Genomic DNA, 13,869 nt, shown 5'->3' on the forward strand with positions numbered 1-13,869 from the left:
AAATGAAGTCTTCAATTCAGTATTTTTGTAATTTGTCTCCATCAGAGTTAACACCACTTTTATGAAGAATTAATTTAAATTGTGAGGCCACTCTGAACCAATGTAGAGCTGAAGGGCTGAAAAAACCACTTCATATCTTCAGGAATGAAACATAGTGTCTTTTTAATTACCAGCAGAAAGCTCAGGGCATAAAAGTAGACTTCACATGCTTAATAAAGAGTAACAAAGACAAAACATTGGACTAATCTGTTTTCTTTCCCACCACTGCAGAGACCCCTGGAAAAGCCGGACGGCCTGGATGTTTCAGACCAGAGCAAAGAGCATCCTCAGCACCTGTGTGAGAAGTGCAAAGTTTTGGGCTACTACTGCCGCCGTGTGCAATAAGCCTTCAAAGTGGCCTCTTCCCATCCCCATCATCCTTAAAGATTCTCTGGCAGCATGCGATCAACAGCAGCACAACAGATCAAGATAAAAGCTAAAATAATTGCCAATATTGCCTATCTAATAATATGCCTTACCATTAATAGAATGTAACGTTTCTCCTGTGCATGTGCACGCATGCAATAGGTATTTACAGGACTATGATTTGTATACATATATATGTAAATTTATATATGTACACACAAAGTGTTACTGATAGTGTTCACGACAGAACTACAGTTACAGGTTCTGCTGATTGTTTACACAGACCCTATATCACAGCCAGGTGAAATGAAGTACTTTTCAAAAGGCAAGGAATAATATTCACGAGGAATATTTGGTATATGTATGGCTTTTGCAGAGGTTCAGTAACTGTGGGGCCACTCATTGCAAGCACTCACCCACAACACGAACACTGTTCTTATTATATGACAAGACAAAGGAAGATGAAACAAGCCACAGCATAAAAGGAGAATTACTGCTTTCCCAGTTCTAGAAAGTCTTAAGAGTTTTCTGCTGCTGATTTCTTGGACTTCTTTCTATTCGTTACCATCTCTTGGGCAGGGTTTAGGCAAAATAAATTTTGCAGGACGTGGAAAAAAAAAGTGAATAATTGTTTGAGGGTGTGGGTTGGGTAGAAAGAGAATGCCATAAGAGTCCAAGAGGTTTTTGGAGGAGACAAAATTGGCTCGTTTATGCAACTACCAGATCCTTCTCTTGTCATATAATCCCACTGACATGGCCCCTTCTATGTGCATGGTGTGTTCATTAGGCCACAAGCACACTAAATTTACTATAAGGGGATAAGAATACTTAAAACTGACCCCAAAACCCTTAACTGAAAGATTAGCCAAACTTACTATTTATAGTCGTTTTAAAGCCACTTTCTGGAAATATTTTTATGTCCTGTTTTCTACTATAGAAGTTTGTTATAATATGAAACCTGTTAGCCATAGGGGTGTTTTAAGGCATGGAGAATGCTCTATATAACCCTCTTTCTTTATGTCTTCCTGAAGCATCTACTTATCTGGGGAGAAATTTAGGAATTATATTTCATTGTCCCATTTCAGGTAGAACTTTGCACAGGGACTTTTCCTGCTGCAAAGAACATCTCATCAGGGATTGGCAAATATAAACTGAAAGTACCTCGAGACAGAATCCTGTTTGTATGTCTATGTGAGAGTACGTTGGTAAAAGGACACAACAAGCAATTCATTTGTAGCATTCACTAAAAAAATTAGAGGGATAATGTTTGAAGTTGGGGGGGGTTTACATCAGCAGTTTATATTTTTATGAAGTTTGCTTTAGGGAGATTGATTTGTGTGAATGATACTTAGAGAAAATACTTTAAATCCTAGATAACTTGATGTGAACTAAATTTGTTCTGAGGACTAGTTCCATAATGCAAAGACAGCAGGGGGTTTATGCCAAGTGGTAGGAGGATGTTACCAGTATGTCAAGACAAGCTCTTATAAAGCAAGTTGAAAACTTAAGAGCATTCACCCAGAGAACATGAAGCTCCTGACAAATTTGCTCCAGGGTGAAATTTTGCCATTTCCCTGCTTTCCTATAAAGAGGGCAAAATTGCATCTGCCTGTTCAGTGGGAGTGGCATGTATGTATTTGCAAACTCCATTATTTACGGGCAGCCCAAGAGACCCAGCCTGCTGGTCACAGCAATGGATGAGCAGCCTGATTCCTGGCCTCTGAACACAGCTCTTCTGTAGCTCCCTGATTTTGGGCAAGTCACAAGATCCTTCTGGACCTCAGTTTCCCCAACTGCAAAATGGGGGTAATAATACTTTAGTATACCTACCTCACAGGAGAGTTGTGAGGTTTACTTAATATCTCTTTAAGTGTTTTGGCATCACTGGATAAAAAGTGCTATGTAATGCTAAAATAGAATCAACTAAATTAATCACTTGGAAACTACTTCTGCCCAGTTGGCAACTCCAACTAAAATAGCTGAAAATAATATTCTTGAAAGTAACACTAATAAACAGTTCAGTTGCCTCTGCAAAGATATGCAGTTTTAGCATTTTCAAATGCAAACACATTCTTTTGCACAGATTCACAAATTACCTTAGGGATAAAATCTCTCAACAAAGATACTAATCTGTCTATACAAATAAGAAAATACACAAGCAAATCTAAGGGTGGATTTTCTAAGCTTGACCTCTAGGATTAATCTCAATAGTTTGTTTCAAGCATGAGTAACTTTGAAAGAGCAGCATTCTAAACCAGATATATTTTTTCCTCTTGAGCACTTAATAGTACGTGAACAAAAGAATCATCTAGATGATGCACATCTAGCTAAAGAACATGTAGAGAAACCCTCTTAGATGAAGATAAGGGAAAATGTTATTTTATTTTCTCCTTGAAACTAAGATGTTGCTACCGAACATTTTGTTCATTATTGAAATAATCTCCATGTTATGATAACCACTAAATCCAGTAAAACAGCACAACTGTTGATATAGCTGTATCACTATATCACACACCGCCAGGTTCTGACAAAAAGCTGACTAAAAGATACCATGATGAACATCGGTATTTGCATGACATTTCCCTATTAAGAATTGTTTATCCAGATTCAACACTGCAAGGCAATGCCTTTACCTTACGGATTTTTTAGATTGTACTAAAAATACACGTGCTCTACTTTAACACAATTAATGTCTATAGGTGTAGCACAATAACTCTTAAGGGCACACTTATGAGAGTTCAGTATTTATATTATTGATGCGTTCCTAGGCAGAAGACATAGAAAGTATTTAAGTCATACTTAGCATATTTGCAATAAGGAGGAGAGCAGGTTTCCCTGGCGCTGGGGGAAAAGCAGATGAAGAACACAGCTTGTGGAAAAGCAAGAAGCAACACTGCCATGGTTTTTACTGCCCAAGCCAGAGGCCGGGACGCGAGTGGCATTGGCCAGGGCAGCTCCTCCCTGCTCAGGGCTGAACCCATCTCCCTAAAATTGGGGCTGGGGCAGGGCAGGAACATCACCCCCAGCCAAGGGGAGGATTCCTCCGTCCCTCCCTGCCTGACTTTGCTCGCAGGGTTGGAGCGTTGGGCGTTCGCTCCACGCTCTGTGCAAGTTGGAGTTGCTGGAAAAACACATCCACGTAAGTAATTGTGTACAACAGCTTACGACCATTGGCTTTTAGTTAGTGGCACAGAAAGGGCATTTCTGAATTTTCATTTCAAAGGGAAAAAAAAAGAGAAAGATTGATCACAAAATGTAGATTTCTTCTATTCTCTCCCTCCCCTCATTCACCTATAGATGTAACCAGCTCTTTGCAAATCAGAAAAAAAAAAAGGTAAACGCGCAGGTTTTTGACCGGGAAAAATGAGGAATTGATTTACCTTTTAAATTTTCGTGACTGCTTTCTGATGTTTTCTAACTAGCTCTGCATTTCGAGCATCAGCTAGCAATCCTTGAAGGCATTAGTAGACAGTATTGGCAGAAGTGAAGCAAGCATCAATAAAAAGAGTTTTAAATCAATACAGGCCTAAACTGAATATTCTTTAGGGCTGTACCTGAGAGCAGTTTGCATTTATTTGGCAAACTGGATTTTCAACCTCAAATGCTTGCTGTTAACAGCCCACCAATATATCCAGCACACTCTATTTGTTTTTAATTTTCACCGTTTTGGAGACTTTTAAAACTTTCACTTATTTATTTTAGAAAAGCAACAAAAAGCAACCAAACAAAAAAACCACTCCACAATTTGCTTAATGAGTTGGTCATAACATTTCATATCAAATTTGGCATTGGCACTCCTCTGGAAAAGCGTTTGAATCATTTGAAATGTATGTTGTAGGTTTTTAGCTGCTTTAATTTAATGATGCTACAATGAAGTTATTGCAAATACTTCATTTAGAGGTGATGAAGAAAAATCCTAGTAGTTTAAAGGATGGCCCCATTTTAGCCAGTTTCTACTGCTGCTACCACAGATGTCAAATGATGCCACATAAGCAAAGTTTGAGGCCTTTTTCTCTCAAAGTTGCTATTTAATTTCAGATAAATACACAAGAGTATATATTATTTCTGAAAATAGGTGTATTTTGAAGTTCCCCATTATATGGGACTTAGTTTTTAAACTAAAAATGTGAAGTTACATATGTCTGAGAGAAGCCTTATACCTAGAAGTAATATCTACATTTTACCTTTTTGTATAACGTGAAATTTAGATTATACAAGGATTATATACCTGTGACACTCTAGCATTTTTTTTTTGAAAAAAGAAACCTACTTATAAGATTAAAATTTAGAGCTTTTGGAAATGTCAGTCCTCATAGATGAGTGCTCTTTGTCCTGCAGTCACATAGAAGACTTTTGTTTTTTTCCTATTCTGGATCCTCAGAGTTGTCCACTGAACAGTAAGCAATAAATCACCAACACGTGTTTTTCAAGTTGAGTAGACAGACATATATTTTCCACTTGCCTTCGCCAGCATATTTTAAAATGTGATGGAACTATCCCCATAGAAAAATCATTCTTTCAGATATCACTCCACTCCCAACTGGGCTTCAACCCATATCTCTTTTCTTATCTGCAAAAGCAGTGCTGTCCATTGGGTTTGCTGTATCGCTCAAGTGCTCAGAGGGCTGTTTGAGATCTTAGATATAGGGATGATGGATTGTGTTTCTAAGATGAATTTCAAAGGGACAATCGTGTGCAGTTACTAGCTATAGATGATTGATATAAATGTTTACCCCTGTATGAAGTATTTTACAGTTTTACTTGCAGATGTGTATTTATCTTGAGTTATACTTGACATAGAGTTTCTTTCAATTTTTTTTTTAATACTATGTGTGTATTTTGGAAACCTTTTTAGATGTTAAAATTTTTGAATGGTTACAAATATTTCTTATAATACTGAATTGTTATCTGGAAACTCTTTGCAGTAACTTTTTTGTATATATTTGAGGGCCTTTTTAAAGAAGTATTGTTTGTTTTTTGGGCAAAGTTTTTACAATTGGAAAGCTTTCAGAAGGGCCTTCCTCTCAACTAGGATACTAACAGAGGTAAGAGTTTTCTTAAGTATTTTGCAGTATTTTGCAGAACTAAGGATGTATCCTCAAGAAAATATTTATGGAAATAATTTACTTTTTTTTTTTTTTTTTTTTTTACAATGCTTTTGTCTGTATAAAGTATGCAACAGAACTACATTAAGAAGGAAATATTGTCTACATAAAATATTATATGAAAGTTGGTACATAATTCTGACAAGAAACCTTGCAATTCTTTAAGCCATATTGTTTTTGTTATCCTTGGATGAAAATATCAGTATTAAGTAACCAGTGTATTTTTCAAGTGCTTAGACTTATATGAAAATGCTTATACGGTTTATTTATGTGTATTTGGGGAAGGAGTGCTAGAAAAGCTATCACTAGACATGTAGCAAGTGAGGAGCAGATAACAGTATATTGTCACTTTATGGCCTTGTGAGAGACACAGAAGATGTTGGAGACTTGGCTTTCAGAAACTCCAAAGCACAAGTGGTGGGTTTCAAATGGTGGCTCTTTCCTTCTCCATAACTAGAGGGGAAGAAAGTTGGTTGTGATGCTGTTTAACTTGACTTTCACAACTCTTTGCAGACTGTGAGCTCAGCTATGCAGTATCATCTACAGCAATAATATCAATCAAAGGGTGTAAGAGAAAAGGATTGAAGTAGATTATTGTAGGGGTTTACATTTATTTTAATTAGAACTCATAGCAATATAGAATATGCATGTGCACGTATTCAAAGCATTTTACACTTTACATTTCATGTAGTTTGATTATATTATGAAGGATTGAGTTTTTAGTTTGATATTTTACCGTGCTAAAATGGGAGGTCTGCCCAGCCCTATACTGAATTCTTGTTTCCTTTAAAAGGTTATTTAGTACAGCACTCACTGCCTTGTGTAATAGTGCTAAAACTAACACTATTTTATGAATTTCTTCAGCTTTAAAAAAAAATTAACCTAATGATTATTACATTTGTTTAGCTGTACCCACTGTCTTTGTCAGATTCAGTTGGCAAATTGTGTAATTTCTTTTTCTGTAACTGTTAATAAAACTTGTACAGCTAAAACAAAACCTATGGACAAAGACCTCAGAGGTCCCAGTTCTGTTTCAGCAATCAAGGTGACAGCTTGCTCATCTGGTGACTGTGTTGCTAACAAGACTGTAAAACCTCTGTTGTGCATTGTCCATAAAATGGCATTCCGACATGTGCCTTATTTGCTGGATAGTATACAGCTTTCCTCTAGTATTCTAGCATTTTAATGCTGTATTAAAGTATTGCAAAAAAACCCAGAAAGAGTGTGGCATGGTTTTCTTGAGCATTCCTTCCTTTGACAATTTACTCCCAGCTGCAGTGGGTTCCTGGTTATGGCCTGGGCAGCCCCAGTCTGGTACCTGTGGAGCAAACCTGCCCTACCACAGCCCTGACCCAGACCATGGGAAGAGGATTTTCTCCTCTGCAGTGACTCCCTGTGCTGCAAGAATCCTGGTCACATCCAACTCTTCACTATTAGTGGGACACCTCAGGTTAATGGTGCCAGCTCCTCGTTTTTAGCAGCCTGCTGTTGTCTAACATTCCTTCTCAAGGAAAACCTTCCATAATCAAAGTACACTTGTAGCCTTTGGTTGGATAGGAAAGCTTATGTGCCAGAAAGTTGCTTTAATGAAAAATAACATTCATCATTCTTTGCAAACACAAGAAGTTAGCAAGAACTAGACCTACTAAATGCTTGCTTGCAATGTTTGCAATGTTCTTCTCACACTCCCAGCCAAAGTTCAGTGTCAAGTAATTTTTCTCCTGAGACAGACAATACTGCAGAGATTGGAAGTTAAAATAAGGACATTAAGAAATTAACTTTGGATTTTAGGTATCCTGCCTCTAACACAAGAGATCGCCTTCATTTAAAACAAGCAGAAAATTTCTATTAGACACACCAGCACATTTTTCTACGCCTGCTAATCCCTACAAACAGTGCATATTTGCCACTTGGAGATCTTCACCACATTGACCCCATTTCTATCACACAGCAAGCCTGATTTCTGGATTTCAGTCCTCATTCAGTCCACATGAGAGAGAGCAAAAACACATCCACACGTTTGTGCATTGGTATGCAATGGTGGAAGAAGAGGTTGGACAGGGAATTGTAGAGTTCTGAAGCCTTGAAAACAGACTATTTCAACAAATGATGAGACATCCCCAGCTGAGCGCCATGGAAAGGGAAAGCAACTATTCAGAACTTGTTGGTAAATTTTTGTTTGAAAAATAAAACAAACTGCTCTTCACTTAAAATTTGGCTACAGCACTTCTCCCATAGCAAACACAAGCCACAAAGCCAAGCTCAGAACTGAAATACATCTTTCTTTTCACAGAAGATCCAGGGCTTTGCGAAAAACCCACAGCTTGTGGTCTTGAAAAATAAAATGCAACATGCATGTTTGCTTTTCTCTAGTGTTCATCTTCTGGACTTAGAGAAACAGATAATTTGTCAACTTCTGCATGGGAACAACCAGCACTCCTGCTCAACAAACACTTTTGTTTTACTGAAAGTAATGCAATTTCTCTTCTTCACTGTCTGTATCTCAAACACATTTCAGATAACCAAAGCCAGAAAACTGGTCATGATACCAAAACTGCAAACCTTATTCAAACAACTTAGATTAAGAGCTCTCACAATCCTTTTACAAGCGTTGTAAGCCTTTTTGCAAATTAACATGCTGAGAAACACCTACCTCAGTCAGCCTTTATGGGGTCTTTATCCAAAGGGCCAAGATTGAGGCAGAGGCAACTGCAGCTGTGAGGTGTTAGAGCATCCCTGACGTGCAGCCCAGGGTAGCAGAGACAGCCAGCACTGCTGGGGAAGAGAACAGAGCACCGTGAAACAGCACTGGGTAAAGAAAGCACTGCCCAGGCACACAGAGCTGATGAGGAGACCAGGAGCAGCAGTAACCCTGAGCATTCTTTGAAAGCTTTATTTCTATGCCATTAACTTAGCTAAATAAAAATACAGTCATCATTAGCTTTTTTCCTTTTTTTTTTTTTTTTTTTTTTAAAGTAAGAGGTAAAAATGGACCTAAAACTCAACCAAACCAAACCCCATTCCTGCAGAGAAATCAAATCACAGCCAAATGCTTCATGTGTGTTTTAAGGGGAGTAAAGTGTAAACCAAAGATTTTCTTTTAATCGCTACTCTTGTCTCCTGTTCTCCAGCTGAGAGCAGAGAAGAGAATGCCAGAACATCATAAGAAAGCTTTCTCTTACATGACTTCTGAACACATCAAAGCAGCAGGTATGGGAAATGTAACACTAGCCAGCTTTCCATTAAGCTTCCTTAAGGTTTTGCACATAAGGAGGCACAACTCAAAGGATTTTGAAGGAACCAGACATACTTATGCCCCACTTAATTTCACCCAGCAAAACTTAAAGGAATAACACAGGAAAACACTCAAGAAGTGACAGGAAACAAGGCCTCAAAACTCCCCTCTTGCAAATAAAACAATGATAAATACACAAATACCACTAGCACATGAAAAAACCCCAAAAAAACAACAAACCTCTTCTGAGTACCCGCAGGTCAAAATTCAGAGAGTTGAAACCCACAGCCCCTGGAAAGGGCCTCCTTTATCTCTGCCTCACTTAAATTGGCTACTGGCCCTGATTGCTGAGGGCTCCATCTGTGCTGGCCAGCTGTGTGGGGGGTGGGAAAGGGATGCAGGGGAATGGGGGTGGGCACCAGCTCTGCCACAGGTGCAAGGGCTTCCTGCCTGGCTGTGCCTGCTGCAGCACGAACCCAAGAACCCTCTCCAACAGTGCTACAGGAAAAAAGAGCACAGACATCAGTGCCACCAACAGGAACCTTCACTGGCTGCTGGGAGGCAAAGGATAGTTCAGTTCACATCTAGGAGAGACAACTCTCATTTTAGCGTTCACAGGAATTGAAAGAGCCACACAGTTAAATCTTCCTCAGCTGTAGAAGTTTCACTGAGGGATGTACACAGGTAAACTTCACTAGACAGAAGCTTCAATAGCACACATTGAAATCGATCAATTAAAATTATTTTCCAGCATACCCTGCTGAAATTTCTGAATGTCTTGGACAATTTGTGAATACAAAGCAATTACACACAGCAGCTAATACCTTGCCCAGATACTAAGGTGTGGTTACTTCTTTGGATACTTGGCTATGGCAAGTTTTTGCATTTCTTTAATTAAATTGAAGCAAAAGTGTATGAGTTAAATAAACACAACCACTCACACCAACATGTTCCAGGATTTGAAGGAATGAAAATAGGTTTATTGAGTTGGGAGGTGAAGAGTAAAGCACTGATTCAGAGTAGTAAAAGCAAAGCCAAACACAAGTAGCAGTTGACTGAGTCCCTGATGTTCAGTGAAAGACATCCCAAATGGTGCATATTGAATAACAGATTTTAAATTAGCTAGTAATAACCAGGAATAAGTGCATTGTGTTATTTTGGATTATTCAAATCAAAGTCATAGTAGTTTTAAAAAAGAGAGAGGATTTGAAAGTAAGAACAAGAAACTAAAGAGAAAACATCATTATATGATCCTTATCACTTTAAAAGGACAAAACAGAGATTAAAAAAAAATCAGGAATGATGAAATGAAAGAAATTATTTACCTGTGAAAGGCGACTGTGCACTGGGCCTCCATCTTCTGGAAAATAGATCATTATGGGCAGATGTGCAAGTATCCCACAATATAATAAATGACACAAATAAGGGAAGAAATATTAATTGCTTCTACAACTCTCCTAAAAGAAGGGAATTTTGGATACAAACATCTGAGGTAATATAATTAAAACAAAAAATTTCACACAGCAGACTGAAATGCATAGTCATGGGATATTCTAGCTGTCAAAAGAATAAATGAGATGAAAACCAACTAGAAAACCACATTTTAAACAAAAAAAATTAAACTCTGCAAGGGTTATTAACCACGAAGCTGTGACCCTGCTCAGGAAGTCCCAAAGCACAGAAGCCGCCAGCAGCAGGAGAGGACGCCAACAGAAGGTTGACTGCCTGTGGTTTGTATCTTTTCCCCTCACTAAACTGCTGTAGGAAAGAGGATATTTGAGTAGGTGCTAGTCTGATTGTTGTCCTGGCCCAAGGATTACTTTTTGTGAGACATTAGGAGCTGCAACATGTGAATCTAAACGTACTTCAGCCCTGGAGGTAAGGGAATAGGTGGCACCCAATAGGCACCTGTGCTCATCCTTGATTGGGCTAATTGGCAGCAAACTAATTGAAACACCACCATAATTCGTAGTCTCCAATGAAATATTCCACCACTGGGGCAATTTTTTTGTTTGTTTGTTTGGGTTTAATTTTTTAAAAATGCTTTGCATACAGGGTTGTTTTTTTTTTTTTTTTTTTTTTTTTTTTTTTTTTTTTTTTTTTTTTTTTTTTTTTTTAAGCTGTTCTTAATCATCTGTGTTTAAAGCTATTTTAAATGCATCTATACACTGCTGGGCCACACTGCCCACTCTTGCTCTCCAAGTGGCAAGGACAGGGTTCAGCCCTCGATTAGCCTTACCACATGGTTTTCTGGAGTCACAAAAGAATTTACTGCGCCAAGGAAAATTTCTAAGAGGTGTTTAAGAACCTCTTAGCATCCAAAAGGTCCAGTAAATGCAGCTCATAACAATGAGGTTATAGGCTCTGGCTGAGCCACGCACCATGTCACGATGGGAGGCAGCCAAGCTGTGTTAGGCTCCCACTGTGGTTCCAGCCATGCTCAGCCCTTCTGGTCAGCACTGAGCCACAGCTGAGGACACCCTGAATTAGCAGGAGGTTGGTTAGTCTGCACCCATGTTTCCCCTTCTACTGATTTAAATCACACCTTTTACTCCAAGGGTGCAGCTTTACACCCAGGAGCTGTGAGAAAGGGATGAGATGTGTGTGTCTGGATTGAGAAAAGCTTTATCTTTTCTGCCATAAATATCTCTGCCCTTCTCTTTACGTGTGGAGAAAACATCAGTCTGAGGCAGACAGAAATATTCAGACCAAAGGAGATCCATCAGGAGGTTTTTGTGAAACAAATGTAGCCAAGAGAACAAAGGGACCTTTTTCTCCCCTGATTTCCTTCCTACACTGAACCCTGTCCACCTCTTTGTGAGAATTTAGCACAACAGGAGAAGCAGTAGGATCTTGAATAAGGCTCAGAGTCCAAGCAAAGGGGAAGTTCAGCCTGAGGTATGTGTGATTTACTCTTTCCAAGGACTGTATGTGTGAAGTAAATCTTAGATTTTATTTTTTTAATAAGAATTTAATGCGCTTCATAAACATGATCTTCCCTGACTGATGTCAAACAGCTTTCTAAATATGATTAGTAGGGGAAATTCGTCACTTGGGTTCTTTTCGTAAAGAGAGAAAATACAGTGGATAGTGATGGGCACATAAAACCTCACTTTCACCACTGGCACATATTCTGGTTTCCTTAAGACTTTAAAATGGTGCTTTTTTTCTTAGAGGAGATACTGTCTAGTCTCCACCATGTATCCCTGAAAGAGAATAACTAAGAAAGAAAGAAAAAGGAGAAAAAAAGCACAATCTGCTATTAATAGCAGATACAAGGACATAAGGCTGTGTCCTGTTATCCAGAACAAGCAAGCAAACAAACAAAAAAAAAAAACCCCAAACTAATTTCCTAAAAAACTCAGCTGGGTAAGGTCTGTTCAGTGACTGGAATGAGACATGTATGTTTAGATCATAAAGTTGGTGAACTTCATCAGAGGCTCCTTCACCTATAGATTTTGCTTGTTATTTTCCTAAAATAACTGAACTGTAGATTTCAAGTCCCTCTTTGCCTCATACCTCCCCCCACTTTCTCTTGCCTCTCCCAACTCCTCCCCACTATTTTACAGTTGTTGCTCATTTTAAGTCCAAAGTTGTATTACATGATTGGCACTGCCCCTGATTTTTCAAAAACATATTTGGAATTACATTAACATGCTGTCCTCTCCAAGCATCCTTAGTTGTGTTGCCATACACATTCTCCCAGCCCTTGTCCCTGTGGCCCCTCTGGCACAGGCAAACACCCTGGTGCTCTCCCCACTGCCAGTTATTCTCTTAAGAAACTTCTTTGTTCTGCAGAAGGATGGAGGTGAGTGACCACAGCCATCTCCCTGCCCTCACAGGAGGCAAATAAGGGTATCTGTATTCCAGTCACAATTGTGATTTCTGGCCTTTCTCACACAGTCCCAGTCGCTGGCTTAGCAGAGAACCAAAAAAGTTTCAGATGAGGCAGACAGCATTGCTTTCTAAGGGCTGTGAGCTGAGTTCATCCTCAGGTGTGGCCAATTGCAGCTGGGTTACAGCCAAATAGTCCTGGCCTTTTCTTCTTCCCAAAGCTCCTTCTGTCAATCCTCAGTGCAAGAGCTCTAGGAGGATTTCCCGTTAGGGATGAATCTGATTTTTCTGCCCCATGAATGGCCTGGTTGGAGCCTTTTTGCTTGTTTTGGTGGAGCCACTACACAGCTCCTTGGGGCAGAGCCCACACTGCTGGGGGAGCGCTCTGCTCCCCTCAGCCTGAGGGAAGATAAGTGGCACAGGGCAATGGCTTTGCAGCCCAGCAAAAACCATCCCTACTAGAGAATGCTGGGTATGGAAACGATCTTCCTGATTTCCCCTTTCAGCACATTTTGTTGCCTAGCGGGAAGGAGGCCGAGATGGAATGAGCAGACGGGTCTGCAGGATCGGTGCTGGCAAACGTGGAAAATTTTACAGCTCCTGGCTCCAGCCCCAGCTTGTCCCCACTTTCCACGAATGCCTAATTGAGACTGTCTGGCTTTTTCCGCAGAGGTGGGAGCCAGTTTCCAGGCAGGGCATATGGGTGTACTCTGTAAATCTTTGCCTTGTAAAGTTTTAGCACCCAAAAAAAGCATCCTGTCTCTGGGATGATTCAGTTGGCTGGTGAGGGAGTGGCTGCCAGGCAGGGGTGAGGGTTGCTGCTGTTGACAGAAAAAAACAGGGGGGAAAGAAGAAGGTCTCTTCTAAAGCAATGATGCCACAGCTATCCCTCATTTTGTATGGGGCATGGACCCCATTCAGGGTACTACACTAAAGTCCCTACAGGACAGACACACAGCTGCAGCACAGGTGTGTTGGGCAGCAGTGTGAGGGTGTAGCCGTTGCGGCTGTTCATCCCTCAGTGACACCTGTGGTGCTTCTGGTATGATCCATGAGCAAGGCACTCTCTGCTGTCCCATTTCCCAGTGTAGCATGTGCCAGAGACCACCTGCAGCAGTCCTGGGACTCACCTGGCCCTGCACCTTCCCCTCAGCCTCAGGACCACAGCAGCTCTTCCAGCCACGGTGCTATGCTCTGGATTCAGAGGGGCCAGTCCCAAAAGAAGAGGTGTGTCTGAGTATCCTTGTGCATGGCAGCAGCCCCCACACCAGGACTAGCCCGAGCTGCTGT

At 40.1% G+C, this 13,869-nt stretch overlaps 2 protein-coding genes across 2 annotated transcripts in view; one reads left to right on the forward strand and one right to left on the reverse strand.

Moving 5' to 3' along the window:
* ZCCHC24 (zinc finger CCHC-type containing 24) overlaps positions 1-6,724 on the forward strand; it is a 101,975-nt gene extending 95,251 nt beyond the window's left edge. The window contains exon 4 of the mRNA XM_083866716.1: positions 271-6,724. Coding sequence (XP_083722842.1) covers positions 271-384 — 114 coding nt within the window. The 3' untranslated portion in view covers positions 385-6,724. The remainder of the gene's footprint in view (positions 1-270) is intronic.
* ANXA11 (annexin A11) overlaps positions 1-13,869 on the reverse strand; it is a 190,227-nt gene that overhangs the window by 152,309 nt on the left and 24,049 nt on the right. The gene's annotated exons all lie outside the window — the stretch shown is intronic.

The sequence above is a fragment of the Zosterops lateralis genome (assembly GCF_965231275.1).
Source record: "Zosterops lateralis genome assembly, chromosome: 8".
NCBI classification, from domain to species: domain Eukaryota; kingdom Metazoa; phylum Chordata; class Aves; order Passeriformes; family Zosteropidae; genus Zosterops; species Zosterops lateralis.